Raw genomic sequence first — 16142 nt, forward strand, 5'->3', positions numbered from 1 at the left:
TTAAGAAAAAAGTCAATTATCAGAATTGTATGAATGATCTAACCTTTTGTGCTCTGATTCAATATGGGGAAATATAACTTCCATAATGGTTATAATGTGCACCAAGGGCAAATGATGCTTAAATTAGAAGAACGTATGAATAACAGCTGCAAGACTACGAACATTATACAGAACATCAAAAAGCCTGCAGTTAGCATACTGTAAGATGTAACACATTGTGAGAACTTCAAAAACACTGACAAACCATTTAGGGTTTGAGCTCATAACCAACCCTTGATTAAGTCTCGTAAAACAGATACAACATCTGCTGTTCTCCATGTATCCACTTCTGTTGTGCATAAATCTGGTTCTAGAAAATCATCTGATTCCAAAATCCCACTGCAATAAAACCCCCAGAAGGAGCAGAGATATTATGTGAAGATGTACAGTGATCTCTCCTTTTGATATCTATTTCCATCTAAGGGAATTCTCTTTGGCTCATGTGGCAACTCAGTTCACTGCCAATTTGTTAGAGAATCATAGAATCCTTATTCAGCCTCTCGAGTCTGCACCAACCCTCCAATGAGCATCCAACCCAGCCCGAGCAACCCCCGCGCCCCCCACCCTATCCCTATAATCCTGCATTTCCCATGGCTAATGGCTAGCCTGCACATCCCTGAGCACTATGGGCAATTTAGCATGGCCATGCCACCGAAGCTGCACATCTTTGAACTGTGGGAGGAAATCGGAGCACGCGGAGGAAACCCACGCAGACACGGGGAAAGCGATCAAAACTCCACACATTCACCTTGAACGGAGACCTCAAAACCCTGATTTCAACACTGGGCAGGAATTCAAGGCAGGTAGGGCAAGGCAGAGCGTAAACCTTTCTGATCTTGGCTGCAGGAGGTCCAATTTATTTTAAACCCAGGCTCTGCCTGCATGACAGCTTCCAGCACGTAACTGGTGGGAACCCGATGAAGGGTCTAGGCCCGAAACGTCAGCTTTTGTGCTCCTGAGATGCTGCTTGGCCTGCTGTGTTCATCCAGCTTCACACTTTATTATCTCGGAAGCCGTTGCTGGTCAGAAAACAGGGGCCCAATAATGAGGTGGACGGAGACTTGACACTCTCGGAAATATTCTTTCTCCTCGCCCTTCACAAGTAAAGTAAGAAGGACAATTATCGATTCTGACGTTGAACTTCTCACCTCTTTCCACTAGGTTCACCACAACAGCTATGCCACTCTGTATCAAGGGTGAAAAAGCAGTTCGGTCTGAATAACATAATTGGATAATAACTAATTAATTTAAAGAAGGATCACTAAGTTACTGGTGAGTATCTTTCTTACTGTCAGAGATCTGACTTCTCATAAGTCCATGATAAACCATTAATGGTCCAACATCAAGATAAAGAAACAGGAAGGTCTGGAGAAACTCAGCAGCAGCCATGGAGAGAAAAACAGAGTTAAAGTCTCGGGACTAGCATCACCCTTCTTTCAGATCTCCAGCATCCACGTCCACAGTGCTTTGCTTTTAATAGCGATTAAGATGGTTGATTTAGCAGCGTGAGTGTTCGGAGTTGACTCCCGTACACCCTGATCTCCCTCAATCAAGAATGCAACACTAAACACCAATCAGGAAAATTGCCATAGACCCAGGAGAGCATAGGGCTGCTTTCCTAATAGAGACGGACGTCTGGTGCTGAGTTTAACCTGAGGGTCACCATGCCTCAGGCAAGGGATGATGTTGAGAAGGGAAGTCGTTCGTGGTAACCACTGCCAGTAAGAATCTGTTGAATCTATGATGAACATAATGTACCTTAAAAAAAAACTTCACAGGTGGAACCTGAAGCACACTATTATCAGCATTTTGAAAAACTGCTGGAGTGAGGGAATACATTTACAGCTTCCAACCCCATTCATACCCCTTTCCTCTCGCCGCTGCTCCCCCGCCCCCCCCCCCCCCCCCCCCGCCACTCCCAGCCTTCTAGGCAATCGACTGTGCCAATTGTAAGATAAATGTTCTCTCTTAACAGTGGAAGGTGAGTCATGGCCTCGCAGTTGTTTCTAATTTAGTTAAAATGCAGTTCCAGGTTTGTTGCAGTAAGAAAGTGCTATATTGATGCCAGGTGCTGCTCACACAGCATGCTGTACATACACAGCATGCAGTACAGCTATATAGCAACAGATTATTTTAAAAGAATAGTTTCCTAAGATGCTGCTTGGCCTGCTGTGTTCATCCAGCTCCGCACCTTGTTATCTCGGATTCTCCAGCATCTGCAGTTCCTATTGTCTCTGAGTTTCCTCCTTCCGATTTTTCTCCTTCTCTTCTGAAATGTTAAATAAGAGAAGCAGATCGGCCTTCCATCTGCTACCCTCTGATTTTCTCCTGCCCTTGGAGCAGTATCCAATAGAGATACCATCCCATAAAGTCAAACATCAATTCTTCAAATTCTGCCACACAAACAAACAAGATTAGGCCACTCAGTCTTTAGAACCAGTTCCACTATTCAATTAGATCATGGCTGAGCTGATTTTAACCTCAACCCCACAGCCCTGCATTCCAGATAAACTTTCATCCCCTTGATAATCAAAAATCTATCTATTTCTGCTGTAAAAATAACATTTAGAGATTCTTCATCTACTGCCTTTTAAGGAATGGAATTCGAAAAGATTCACAACCCTCTAGAGAGAAAAAAAGTTTCCACATCTGTAGTTTAAATGGGTGACTCTTTATTTTTAAATGACCCCGAGTTCTAGGTTTTCCCACAACAGAAAACATCCTTTCAACACCCAGCCATGTACCCTCACAATTTAATGTTTGAATTAATTCATCTCTGACTCTCCTGACCTCCAGAGGATACAAATCTAGTCTGAATGGCCTTTCCTCATTAGACAGTCTGCCCATTCCAGGTACTAGTCCAATCGGGATACAGGGGAACTTAGCTGCTTGGATACAGAATTGGCTGGCCAACAGAAGACAGCGAGTGGTAGTAGAAGGAAAATATTCTGCCTGGGAGTCAGTGGTGAGTGGGGTTCCACAGGGCTCTGTCCTTGGGCCTCTACTGTTTGTAATTTTTATTAATGACTTGGATGAGGGGATTGAAGGATGGGTCAGCAAGTTTGCAGATGACACAAAGGTCGGAGGTGTCGTTGACAGTATAGAGGGCTGTTGTAGGCTGCAGCGGGACATTGACAGGATGCAGAGATGGGCTGAGAGGTGGCAGATGGAGTTCAACCTGGATAAATGCGAGGTGATGCATTTTGGAAGGTCAAATTTGAAAGCTGAGTACAGGATTAAGGATAGGATTCTTGGCAGTGTGGAGGAACAGAGGGATCTTGGTGTGCAGATACATAGATCCCTTAAAATGGCCACCCAAGTGGACAGGGTTGTTAAGAAAGCATATGGTGTTTTGGCTTTCATTAACAGGGTGATTGAGTTTAAGAGTCGTGAGATCTTGTTGCAGCTCTATAAAGCTTTGGTTAGACCGCACTTGGAATACTGCGTCCAGTTCTGGTCACCCTATTATAGGAAAGATGTGGATGCTTTGGAGAGGGTTCAGAGGAGGTTTACCAGGATGCTGCCTGGACTGGAGGGCTTATCTTATGAAGAGAGGTTGACTGAGCTTGGTCTCTTTTCATTGGAGAAAAGGAGGAGGAGAGGGGACCTAATTGAGGTATACAAGATAATGAGAGGCATAGATAGAGTTGATAGCCAGAGACTATTTCCCAGGGCAGAAATGGCTAGCACAAGGGGTCATAGTTTTAAGCTGGTTGGTGGAAAGTATAGAGGGGATGTCAGAGGCGGGTTCTTTACACAGAGAGTTGTGAGAGCATGGAATGCGTTGCCAGCAGCAGTTGTGGAAGCAAGGTCATTGGGGCCATTTAAGAGACTGCTGGACATGCATATGGTCACAGAAATTTGAGGGTGCATACATGAGGATCAATGGTCGGCACAACATTGTGGGCTGAAGGGCCTGTTCTGTGCTGTACTGTTCTATGTTCTATGTTCTAAACCTTCTCTGAACTGCATCTGATGCAGTGAACAGAACTGTACAAGATGGCAGCTTACTCATTCCAATAGTCATTTTCCTGTGATTACAGACTATGATCAAAAGTGAAAATCACAGATTATTGTTCCCCAACCAAACCCCTTCAACTTCACTTGCTAATTATGAGGAAAATGAAAACAATATTAGTACCTCTCACTCACACTGAGATCAGCTAGCACAGCACAAACCGAGGATCAAAACCCCAGACTCCTGAAACAAATGGCTTAAGCTACTCAGTGTTTAAATTTCCTTCATTATTTGGCAGAACCTTTGCTGCTCTGAAATATTTGCTACTTAATATTTTACATCTGGAGCACAGGGAGAAATATTTGTACCTTTTGTGACTGATCACAATGACTAGTGCAACTAAAGTAGAATTCTCCTGTGCAACTTTACCAACAGAATAAAACTCTTCATATATAATTAGCAAGAGGTAAATGCAGAAAATGCTGCACAATGCGGGTGTGCTGGTGTAATGCATTTTGCTTACATGAGGAGGGTAAATGTAAACAGATGCACCAATACAAAATGTGTTTTTTAGCACAAGTATGCATGAATTCTGCAGATGTACAGTAAGGATATACATGCACAGTTGCACATCACACACATATGCTGTTTAATGAATATACACAGACATACAGTACATGCATGTGTACACATGTATGTGCCTGCGTATACATATTTACAGGGAAAGTGCGTACACGGGATTGTGTACAGTTAGGCAAAAAGGGGACATTTAGAAAAGAATTGTCAAGCAAATTGCCCATTGAAAGGCCCGTCTTTACCAGAGACTTAAAAGAAAGGAATACTTTTTGTTCAAAGTGCTGAACCAATGTCAAAACAGAGTTGCAAAAAATATTCATTGAGGTTATATTTTTCAAAGAACATGTGACATTCCCTAACTTCATGCTCAATGGAAGGGACTGTCACTTTGGATTCTCTTTGCTCCTGTCTATGGCGGTAATGTTAAAGCTGGAGGGTGTCTACTTCCACATGTGTATTGTGCCAGGGTGATAATTTGCAAAGGACTGCTCGGAACAGTAACTCTTACAATTACTCTCTGTTAGAGTTAGCTGAGCTTCTTTGGGACAGAGTGTAGCTCTTTCCAGTCAGCAAGCTCACAGAAGCCTCAAGGAATATTTCTTTGAAAATCACATGACGTACTTCTTCAGACCAAAATGTAGACATTGTGAAATTGCTTTGGCCGAAATTCTGTTTTGGTCTCTTTCAAATACTTCATTTCTCCTTCTTATTAAAAATTCTGAGGTTACCTAAACAATTCAACAATGTATTTTTGGAGAATTTTATGGGGCTTTTCTCACATTGAGCTGTCAGGATCCCTTTTCAGCAAACACGGCTGGGTGCGATACATTTATGGGGCGTGCTGAGTCTGGAATGTCAGTAACTTCTGTTTTGGATCAGAAAGCAGAGAGGAGCATCATTCTCTGGGGTGTGCACTGGGAAGACTCTGGCTGATGGCAGGAATCTCATTCTTTCTGCCCCCTCCATGGGGTTATTCATATGGAAACTTCGTATTCCCTGGTATCCTGAAATCAAATGGAAGAGGAAAGGCACAGCATCGACATTAGCATCTTCTAAGAAAAGCACCATTAAAGCAACTACCAAAACATCTTGAGACAAAGGGATATTTTAAACATAAAGTGAGTTATAACTGGAGTGCTCTATCCAAAAGTGTGGTGGAATCAGAATCGTTGATAATTTCCAATGTTGGATGAATACTAGAAGGGGTGAAATCTGCAGGGAATCCAGGGGAAAGGAAGGAGAATGAAAGACTCTCTTTCAAAGAGCTATCACAAGCACAATCGGCTGTATGGCCTCCTTCTGTGCTGCAGTAGTTTTTCATGGGGCTTCTTCACCTTGATGCTGGCTGCTGTCTTGGGCAAGTGGCATTCATCATGTGTGGACATAATCAAACAGAGCCTGGCGATCTGTTCAATTTGGGATCCAATGTGGTCAGCCACAGTTCTATTCTGTCAGTGTTTACAACGTGCGTGCTGTTCAGGATGGGGCTATATTGATCCGGGGCTGGATCCCCACCTAATCGGACCCCTGTCTCTAGCCCAAGAATACAATGGTTAATTGTTGAAGTTGATTTGGCCACTTGAACTGACTCAAAGCAGAGATTAAATGTCAGACTTTATTGGACTTTACAATTGGCTACCAGAATATGAGTTCTATTTAACTGCTGAGAATAAGTCTTATAGCCTAAGAGGCTGGGGAGCCTGTTGTTCTGCATAGTCTTCTCTATAGCAACACCGCAACCAATCAATGTCAACTTGATGACCAATGAGCACCCTTTTCTCCTGTAGCATAAATTGTTGCTAAGAGTTGAAATTCAACATTCTTGAGTTTGTCCTGATGATTGAAAATATCTGTCAACTTATAGCAATAGCAAAATTGTCATCCTTCACCTGAATGAGTAATCTGACCCATCTCTGTAAACCTTGGAGAACTTTCATTCAAATTCCCAGTGAAATATTGGTGGAGAAGTGAGGAGATACCTCATATTATAGTATCTTCTCCTGAATGAACCTATTATCCCCTTCATGGCATCTGTAAAGTTTCTAGGCAGAATCTTTTGAGTTTTCCTCAACCACTCATAACTGACTGGTATCTTGGACCATGTAAAGACTCCTTGCAAAAAAAGGGGTTGTAAACACACTATCCTTTTTGCTATACAGACAACTCAGAGTGTCGGGTCCAGTGACTGTTCTTCAGAACTGGACCTGACATGTTAACTCTGAATTCTCTCTCTCTCTCTCTCTCTCTCTCTCGAGACATGCTGCCAGACCTGCTGAGCTTGTCCAGCAAATTTCTGTCTCAGTTTCTTATTTTCAGCGCCTGCAGTTCTTTCGGTCTAATTCCTTTTGTTTCGCTTTGTCATGATGTTTGAACATGACATTGACACGTGATAATAGTCGCTCCCTCAGAATCAAGAAATATTTAGCCATTTTTAAGGGTGCCATGCTCCCCTTCCACCCCACTTTAAATACATGGACACATACATACAAATACATCTACACCTAACCCGCTCCGACACAGCGAATGTTAGAAAACCAGAGACATACGCCTATCTCGTAGATGGGATTGTCAAATGCTGTTTCTACGGTGATCTGACTGTATGGATGAGAAGACATGAGGGGCAGACGCAGGTTTGAGTGATATCGGCACCTGGAATAAACAGATACAAAGGAAAATTGAGGAGGCAGTAAAGCAATACACTAGATCTTTGCTATTGAAGCATTAGGCTTGGCCTGCTATGTATCTTCCCCAGGGTGTAAGTATGGCACATTTACTGGTACGTATGATACCTGTTAACCATGCTGTATTTTCAATGGAGCTGATAACTGCCACAGATGTCACAGCATAGAAAACATCTTTCACCTTATTTAAGTGCAAAAACAAAACAAAAATCCCCAAAATAGGTTATCATTGCAACCCAAAATGATAAATAAATTATCACTGAAATTAGATAGTTAAAAGCTTCATTAAAAATAATGTGTTCATTCTCAGGATATGGGTATCTGTGCTCATCCTTAGTTGCCCCTCAGAAGGTAATGACGGGATGCCTTCTCAAATGGCAATGACCCAAGTGGTGAAAGTGCTAGCCCTGTAGATTGAAGGATGGTGTTTAAGTCCAAGTTAAGATTGTGTGTCATTTGGAGTGCAATATGGACATAGTGGGGCTGTGCTTGGTGTATCCATTCACCTGTTGCCCTTGCCCATCTCAGTCTTGATCTTGGGAGGGCTGCAGGTCCATAGCTCCTTGAAAGTGGAGTCACAGGTAGACAGGGTAGTGAAGAAAGCTTGCCTTTATTGGTCAGCGCATTGAGTATAGGACATGGGAGATCATGTTGTGGCTATACAGGTCATTGGTTAGGCTACTGCTGGAGTACTGTATTCAATTCTGGTCTCCTTGCTATGGGAAAGATGGTGTGAAACTTGAAAGGGTTCAGAAAAGATTTACAAGGATGACGCCAGGGTTGGAGGGTTTCAGCTATAGGGAGATGCTGAATAGGTTGAGGCTATTTTCCCTGGAGCATTGGAGGCTGAGGAGTGACCTTAGACAATAGACAATAGGTGCTGGAGTAGGCCATTCGGCCCTTCGAGCCAGTACCACCATTCATTATGATCATGGCTGATCATCCACAATCAGTATCCTGTTCCTGCCTTATCCCCATAACCCTTGATTCCACTATCTTTAAGAGCTCTATCTACTTCTTTCTTGAAAGTATCCAGAGAGTTGGCCTCCACTGCCTCTGGGCCAGAGCATTCCATATATCCACCACTCTCTGGGTGAAGAAGTTTCTCCTCAACTCTGTTCTAAATGGCCTACCCCTTATTTTTAAACTGTGTCCTCTGGGTTCTGCACTCACCCATCAGCGGAAACATGCTTCCTGCCTCCACAGTGTCCAATCCCTTAATAATCTTAAATGCCTCAATCAGATCCCCTCTCATCCTTCTAAACTCAAGTGTGTACAAGCCCAGTCGCTCCAATCTTTCAACATATGATAGTCCCGCCATTCTGGGAATTGACCTCATGAACCTACGCTGCACTCCCTCAATAGCAAGAATGTCCTTCCTCAAATTTGGAGACCAAAACTGCACAGAATACACCAGGTGCGGTCTAACCAGGGCCCTGTACAGCTGCAGAAGGACCTCTTTGCTCCTATACTCAATTCCTCTTGTGATGAAGGCCAGCATGCTATTAGCTTTCTTCACTGCCTGCTGTACCTGCATGCTTGCTTTCATTGACTGATGTACAACAACACCTGGATCTCGTTGTGCTTCCCCTTCACCTAACTTGACTCCATTGAGATAGTAATCTGCCTTCCTGTTCTTGCCACCAAAGCGTATAACTGCACATTTATCCACATAAAACTGCATCTGCCATGCTTCCATCCACTCACCTAGCCTGCCCAAGTCACCCTGTATTCTCATAACATCCTCCTCACATTTCACACTGCCACCCAACTTTGTGTCATCAGCAAATTTGCTAATATTACTTTTAATGCCTTCGTCTATATCATTAATATATATCGTAGACAGCTGCGGTCCCAGCACCGAACCTTGTGGTACCCCACTGGTCACTGCCTGCCATTCCGCAAGGGACCCGTTTATCACTACTCTTTGCTTCCTGTCAGCCAACCAATTTTCAGTCCAACTCAGTATTTTGCCCCCAATCCATGTGCCCTAATTTTGTTCAACATTCTTCTATGCGGGACTTTATCAAAGGCTTTCTGAAAGCCCAGGTACACTACATCCACTGGTTCTCCCTTATCCATCTTCATAGGTACATCCTCAAAAAATTCCAGAAGATTAGTCAAGCACGATTTCCCCTTCGTAAGTCCATGCTGACTCTGACCTATTCTGTTACTGCTATCCAAATGAGTCATAATTTCATCTTTTGTAATTGACTCCAGCATCTTTCCCACCACTGACGTCAGGCTAACCGGTCTATAATTTCCTGTTTTCTCTCTCCCTCCTTTCTTGAAAAGTGGGACAACATTTGCCACCCTCCAATCCGCAGGAACTGATCCTGAATCGAGAGAACCTTGGAAAATAATTACCAACGCATCCACAATTTCTAGAGCCACCTCCTTAAGTACCCTGGGATGCAGACCATCCGGCCCCAGGGACTTATCGGCCTTCAGACCTAACAGTCTATCCAACACCATTTCCTGCCTAATATAAATACCCTTCAGTTCGTCCATTACCCTAGGTCCTTCAGCCACTATTGCATCTGGGAGATTGCTTGTGTCTTCCCTAGTGAAGACAGATCCAAAGTACCTGTTCAACTCTTCTGCCATTTCCTTGTTCCCCATAATAAATTCACCCGTTTCTGACTTCAAGGGCCCAGTTTTAGTCGTAATCATTTTTTTTCTTTTCACATACCTAAAAAAGCTTTTACTATCCTCCTTTATATTTTTGGCCTTATAGGGGTTTATAAAGTAAAGAGAGGCTTAGATAGGGTGAATAGCCAAGGTCTTTCTCTCAGGGTAGGGGAATCCAAAACTAGGGAGCATGGGTTTAAGGTGAGAGGGGAAAGGGACCCAAAGGCCAACTTTCTTCACACAGAGGGTGGTGTGTGCATGAAATGAGCTGCCAGACGAAGTGGTGGAGGCTGGTACAATTACAACATTTGAAAGGCATTTGAATGGGTATATGAACAGGAAGAGCTTAGAGGAATATGGACCAAGTGCTGGCAAATGGGACCAAAATAAATTCAGGATATCTGGTTGCCATGGACAAATTCGACTGAAGCATCTGTTTCCATGCTGTACATCTCTATGACTCTATGACATGGTGAGATTGCACCATCATATCAAATCTTTGAATACTCAGAGGAGCACAAAGAGTTATTGCTTGCTTACCTGGTGACGTATATATAGGCGCTTCCCAGCAGTATAGAGATGATGAGGATAGGAATGAATATGGCCAGAGCCATATTTCCGCCTTCCATTGATGTCTCCACAGCTGTTTCTGCTACTGGAGGCAAAGCAACTGAGAAGTGACTTGATTATTTCAAAGCTCCCTTAATTAGTTAACGATTTTCATCTCCACACCTTCCCTTCCCCTGTCAATATTTTGCCTGTCTCTCCTTGAAAGCACTGATTCCTGCTGGATCATATATCTTTGGTGGTGCCAACTGAACCTATGGTATATTGGACAGCTGCCTGCTCTTTGTGAGTGTAATATGATGAGTTTGACACTTCTCAGTTCAAGGGAAACTGTTTGGGTCATGTGCAGACCACTTCTTGATGAAAAGGAACTGGCTCTGTGATGATTTTAACAACATCAATGAAGTACTCTTCTCTTCAGATTTCTTTGCTATCTTTGCATAGAAGTTCTGATTTTAGTTGTTGACGGCAGCAGAAATAAGGTGAACAGAATTGCCTTACTTTATACCATGCCTGGTTTTGCTTGTCTTGGGATTGAGGGAAAAGAATCACTTAGCTGGGAAGCGATGGCCTAATGGCATTATTGCTGCACTGTTAATCCAGAGACTCAGGTACTGTTCTGGAGAGATAGCAGGAACTGCAGATGCTGAAGGATCTGAGATAACAAGGTGTAGAGCTGGATGAACACAGCAGGTCAAGCAGCATCAGAGGAGTAAGAAGGCTGACATTTCGGGTCTAGTCTAGACCTTCCTGCTCCTCTGATACTGCTTGGCTGCTGTGTTCATCCAGCTCTACACCTTGTTATGTCTAATGTTCTGGAGACTTGGGTTTGAATCCACGGCCAATGGTGGCATTTGAATTCAATCAAAATCTGGAATTAAGAGTCCGATGATGACCATAATCCATTGTCGACTATTAGAAAAACTCATCTGATTCACTAATGTCCTTTACAGAAGGAAACTGTCATCTTTACCTGGTCTGGACTGTATGTGACTGCAGACCTACAGCAATGTGGTTGGGCCTTAACTGCTCTGTGGGATAGGCAATAAATACTGGCCTAGCCAGCAAGGCCTTCAACCCATGAATTTTATATTTGGCCTATGGAAGTTTGTTAGGACATAGTTTGAGAAGACAAACCAGAAGGTACGTACTTTTCATGCCGTACCTTTCTTGAAGAGCTGCATGTGAACATTGGGATTAACAATGTGGAGGGCGAACGATAATCTGTGTAACACGCATAATGTCCTCAACCAGCAAGTGTTTGATGGAACCTTTAGGATCCAAACTGCACCGTATGTTTCTGGTGTGAATCTATATGGATATTATTGAGGGGATAATACTTCACATCAAACAAATCTACACTTGGCATGGTAGAGAGCTTAATACTGACATTGGATGCCATAAAAGTAAGAAAAATGACTGAATCAAGAGTCAGAACTTGTTTAATATAATATACTGTCTAAAACTCTTTACAAAAAAATCTAGAACAGCATAATAGAAAGACATTCCTTATTAGAATAAAATTGTCATCACGAAAGCCAGTGACATTTGACATTAATACTCAGCTAGTTATTAAATCTTCTTATGGTCAGCCCACAGTCACAATTAAAGCACTGCATCTAACTTACCTTCCAATGAGTGTTCAAAGCCATACTGTGTGGCTGGAAATAAAAACACGTAAGTGAATTTTTTGAAAATGAAAATCGTTGAACAGTTTGTATGATTCTTTGTGAGGATACATACTGGCCAGATCAATCCAGTGAGTAGGTGTCACAACACAACATTACGCAAATAAACCATTCGCTCTTCAAGTACTTTCCTATACAAACCCAGCTAACAGGGCCTTGAGTAGATCCGAGCAAAACACAAAACAAATCAATTGTCTGATTGCTAAGGAACACAAAAACAAAGAAGATTGTGTTTTGTATTGTTCAAATGTTTAGCGATGTGTATTCAAAGGTTTGATGCGGGAATCATGAAAGGCAGGGAGATCCAAACTACCTTCACCAAAAATCTTTTACAATCGTTGCTTCTGTTGCCAGGTAGTACAGTACAACATGATTTCTCCCTGAACTCATCTTGCCAACGTAGGGGGCAGAAAATCTACCAACATGGTCAAATTTCGATGGACCTGCAGAAAATGGTAGAGTGTTGGGATAGAAAGGTGACAAAGGTTTTTGACTGGCAGACAGTATTTTTGCAGAGGGCTGCCTGCCCATTAATGAGAGATGACTTTAGCCTGAGGGTTACTGCACCTCAGACGAGGGCCATTACTCCCAAGGTGGGGTGGGGGTCGTGGGGTGGGGGCGGGGGGTAGTGTTGCTGGATGATGAGGGAGAGAGGAGCAGGAGTGGAGTGTGGGGTATGCCCTGTGGTTTAGGGGTGTTGCAAGCTGAAATTTCGGGATCCTGAGCTCCCTGGCAGCAATGGCCGTAATGGAGATCCAACAGATTATAACAGTTGTGTTTCCCCTCGAACAGCCCCTTGGTACCATGTCATAGGGTCATTGAGGTTTATAGCGCAGAAAAAGGCCCTTTGGCCCATCAAATCTGCACAGTGAAAAACAATGACCCGATCCCATTTTTCCATATTCTGATTTCATTTTCAAGCATTTGGCCCATTGCCTTCTAGGCATTCGCATTGCAAGTGCACATTTCAATCCTTTTTAAATGTTAAGAGGGTTTCTGCGTCTACCATCCTTACAGGAAGTGAGTTCCAAATTCCCACCAGTCTTGGATGGGATTTTCCTCATATCCCCTTAACCTCTTGCCCCTTAGCTTAAATCTGGTCAACGGTCCCTCCATCGGGGGGAAAAGTTCCTTCATATGTACCCTGTCTATGTCCCTCATAATTGTATACCTCTCAATCATGTGTCCCCTCAGTCTGCTCTGTTCCAAGGAAAATCCCAGTCTGTCCAATCTCTCTTCATTAGTGAAACTCTCCAGCCCAGGCAATATCCTGGTAAATCTCCTCTGCACTGTCTCTAGTTCTATCACGTCCTTCCTGTAATGTGGATTCCAGAACTGCACACAATACTCTTGTTGTGGTCTAACCAATGGTTTATACAATTCCAGCATAACCTCCGCACTCTTAAACTCTTAAACCTTGGCTAAATGTCCCATGTGCCCACTCAGCCAGTTTATCTGCCACCCCTCTGCTCTCACACAGCGGGGTCATGACATGGCTTGATGTGGGGTCACACTGGTAAAGTTTGAGAAGAATTGTCTAAAGTGATACAATGTGGAGCATTTGCTAGACTGCCAGTCGTCTGGTGCAACGTCTGGACCATAGAAATGACAGACAAGCCTCCTCAATGATCTGTTCTCTCCTTCCAAGACTCTTGAGAGGATTCCCAACAATGCTGTGAGCCACCAGCCTGAATCCTGGTTTCATTTGCAGTACGTGACACTCTGAGTGTCATATGGACCAAGGCCTTACCTTTACACAGAGGCAGTGGCCCACTCCAGTGAGATGGGTGAGCTATGATGCATCGGATGGTGACCTCCCCGACCAGCTCAAACCCTTCGTAACACATAAATGTCAGTGTCTCCCCTGGCAGGTACAACCGCTTGTAGAGAATCTGGTAACCATTTTCAGGTAGTCCAGGGTTCTCACATGCCACTGACTCCTCCGCTAGAACAAGAAAGCAGATAGATATTTCAGATAGTTGTTTGCAAAGGGATACTGCAAGTTAGTGGGAGCAAAAGAAAGAAATACACAGGTATAAAGCACCTTTCATGTCCATTTGGGCATCTCAAATACATTTTCTTTTATGTGTTCATGCGATGTGGGCATCACTGGTTAAGCCAGCATTTATTGCCCATCCCTAATCGCCCAGAGTGCAGTTATGAGTCAACTACATTGGCTGTGAGCCAGGTGTCACATGTCGGCCAGACTCAGTTAAGAATGGCAGCTATCCTTCCCTGAAGGACATTAGTGAATCATTAGTGAGTTCTGAGGAAGGGTCACCCAATCCGAAATGTTAACTCTGACATTTCTTCACAGATACTACCAGACCTGTTGAGCTTTTCCAGCAATTTCTGTGTTTGTTAGCGAATCTAATGGGTTTTTACAACAATGGCTACATGGTCATAATTGAACCAGCTCCTTCTTTCATATTTTATTGAATTTGAATTTCACCATCTGTAATGGTGGGATTTAAAACTGGGAATAAAGTAATTTTGAAGCGTAGTCACTGTTTTCAGGGCGGGAACCAAGAGCAGCCAATTTATGCACAGCAAGATCCCACAAACAGCAATGTGATCATGAGCAGATAATTTGCTTTGTGGCTCCTGGTGTCACCTTACAGCTGGGATTCCCATGACATACAGCCTTTTTAAAGAGGTATTTTCAAATTGACCTATTGAAATACCTTATGATACAGTTCTGGGGCAGGTGGGACTCGAACAAGGTTCCCCACACACCATCTCCTCCAGCTTAGAGGTAGGGACACTACCACTGAGCCACAAGAGTCCACTGTAGCCTTTTTCTTACATGTTGGTTGAGGTTAACTATGTGATAATGATCTCTTTCTTTGTGACCTTGATCGAACAATAGCTATTGGCAAGACACTGGAGAACATTCCTCTTCGGAAGTGTGCCATGTGATGTTTTACACCCGTACGAACAGGCAGCTCATTTTAACGCCTCATCTGTAAGGTGAGACCTCTTATGAATGCTCCCCCAATGTTGCTCATGGGTTCTTTTCACAAGCATGGGCCCTGGGAGCCCCATGCAGCAGAAAAAATAATGATGGAGAACTTCCCTCGGGTAGTACAGAGCTCCCTCACTACTGCACTGCAGAGTCAGCTTTGGTCTTTATACCCTGAAGCCCTGGAGAGGCACTGGAACCTAGTCAGAGATGAGAATGTGATCAACTTGGGTGATCTAAGAGTGTAATGGGACTTTGATTAGCTGGGTCAACGGGCCAAGGAGTGGCATTTGGATCTTAATTCAGATAAGTGTGAGGTGTTGCATTTTGGAAGATGAGCCAGGGCAGGACTTACATGGTTAATGGTAAATGTCTGGGGAGTGTTGTCAACAAAGAGACCCAGAATTGCAGGTGCACAGTTCCTTGAAATTGGTAAAGAAAGTGTTTAACATACTGGCCTTCATCGACCAGAGCATTGAGTTCAGGAGTTGGGATGTCATGTTGTGGCTATACGAGACATTGGTAAGATCACATTTGGAGCACTGCGTACAATTCTGGTTGTCCTGCTATAGGAAGGATGTTATTAAATTGGAAAGGATGCAGAAAATGATTTGCAAGGATGTTACTGAGACTGGAAGGCTTGAGTTATAAGGAGAGGCTGACACATTTTCCCCTTGAGCATAGGAGGCTCAGCGGTGACTTCACTGAGGTTTATAAAATAATGAGGGGCATAGTTAAGGTGAATAGCCCAGGTCTTTTCCCTAAGGTGGGGAAGTTCAAAATTAGGGAGCATAGATTTAAGGTGAGAGGGGAAAGATTTAAAAGGGACCCGACAGGTAACTTTTTCACGCAGAGGATGGTTCATATACAGAATGAGCTGCCTGAGGAACTGGTGGAGGTTAGTACAATTACAAAATTTAAAAGACACTTGTACAGCTGCATGGATAGGAAAGATTTAGGGGGATATGGGCCAAATGCAGGCAGATGGGACTAGTTCAATTGAGGAAACTTGGTTGGCATGGACAAGCTAGGGCGAAGGG

The 16142-nt window shown here is 43.5% G+C and overlaps 1 protein-coding gene across 2 annotated transcripts in view; it reads right to left on the reverse strand.

Moving 5' to 3' along the window:
• Window positions 1-1964: 1964 nt before the first annotated feature.
• Window positions 1965-16142, reverse strand: part of LOC125464258 (seizure 6-like protein) — a 242555-nt gene continuing 228377 nt past the window's right edge. The window contains exons 13-17 of one of the 2 annotated variants that reach the window (XM_048556529.2): window positions 13891-14085; window positions 12081-12113; window positions 10426-10540; window positions 7120-7222; window positions 1965-5577 (exon numbers count right to left, since the gene is read on the reverse strand). In XM_048556529.2, coding sequence (XP_048412486.2) covers window positions 5548-5577; window positions 7120-7222; window positions 10426-10540; window positions 12081-12113; window positions 13891-14085 — 476 coding nt within the window. In that variant the 3' untranslated portion in view covers window positions 1965-5547. The remainder of the gene's footprint in view (window positions 5578-7119; window positions 7223-10425; window positions 10541-12080; window positions 12114-13890; window positions 14086-16142) is intronic. The other variant, XM_048556530.2, reaches the window with a different exon arrangement.

The sequence above is a fragment of the Stegostoma tigrinum genome, chromosome 26 (assembly GCF_030684315.1).
Source record: "Stegostoma tigrinum isolate sSteTig4 chromosome 26, sSteTig4.hap1, whole genome shotgun sequence".
Classification (NCBI taxonomy): domain Eukaryota; kingdom Metazoa; phylum Chordata; class Chondrichthyes; order Orectolobiformes; family Stegostomatidae; genus Stegostoma; species Stegostoma tigrinum.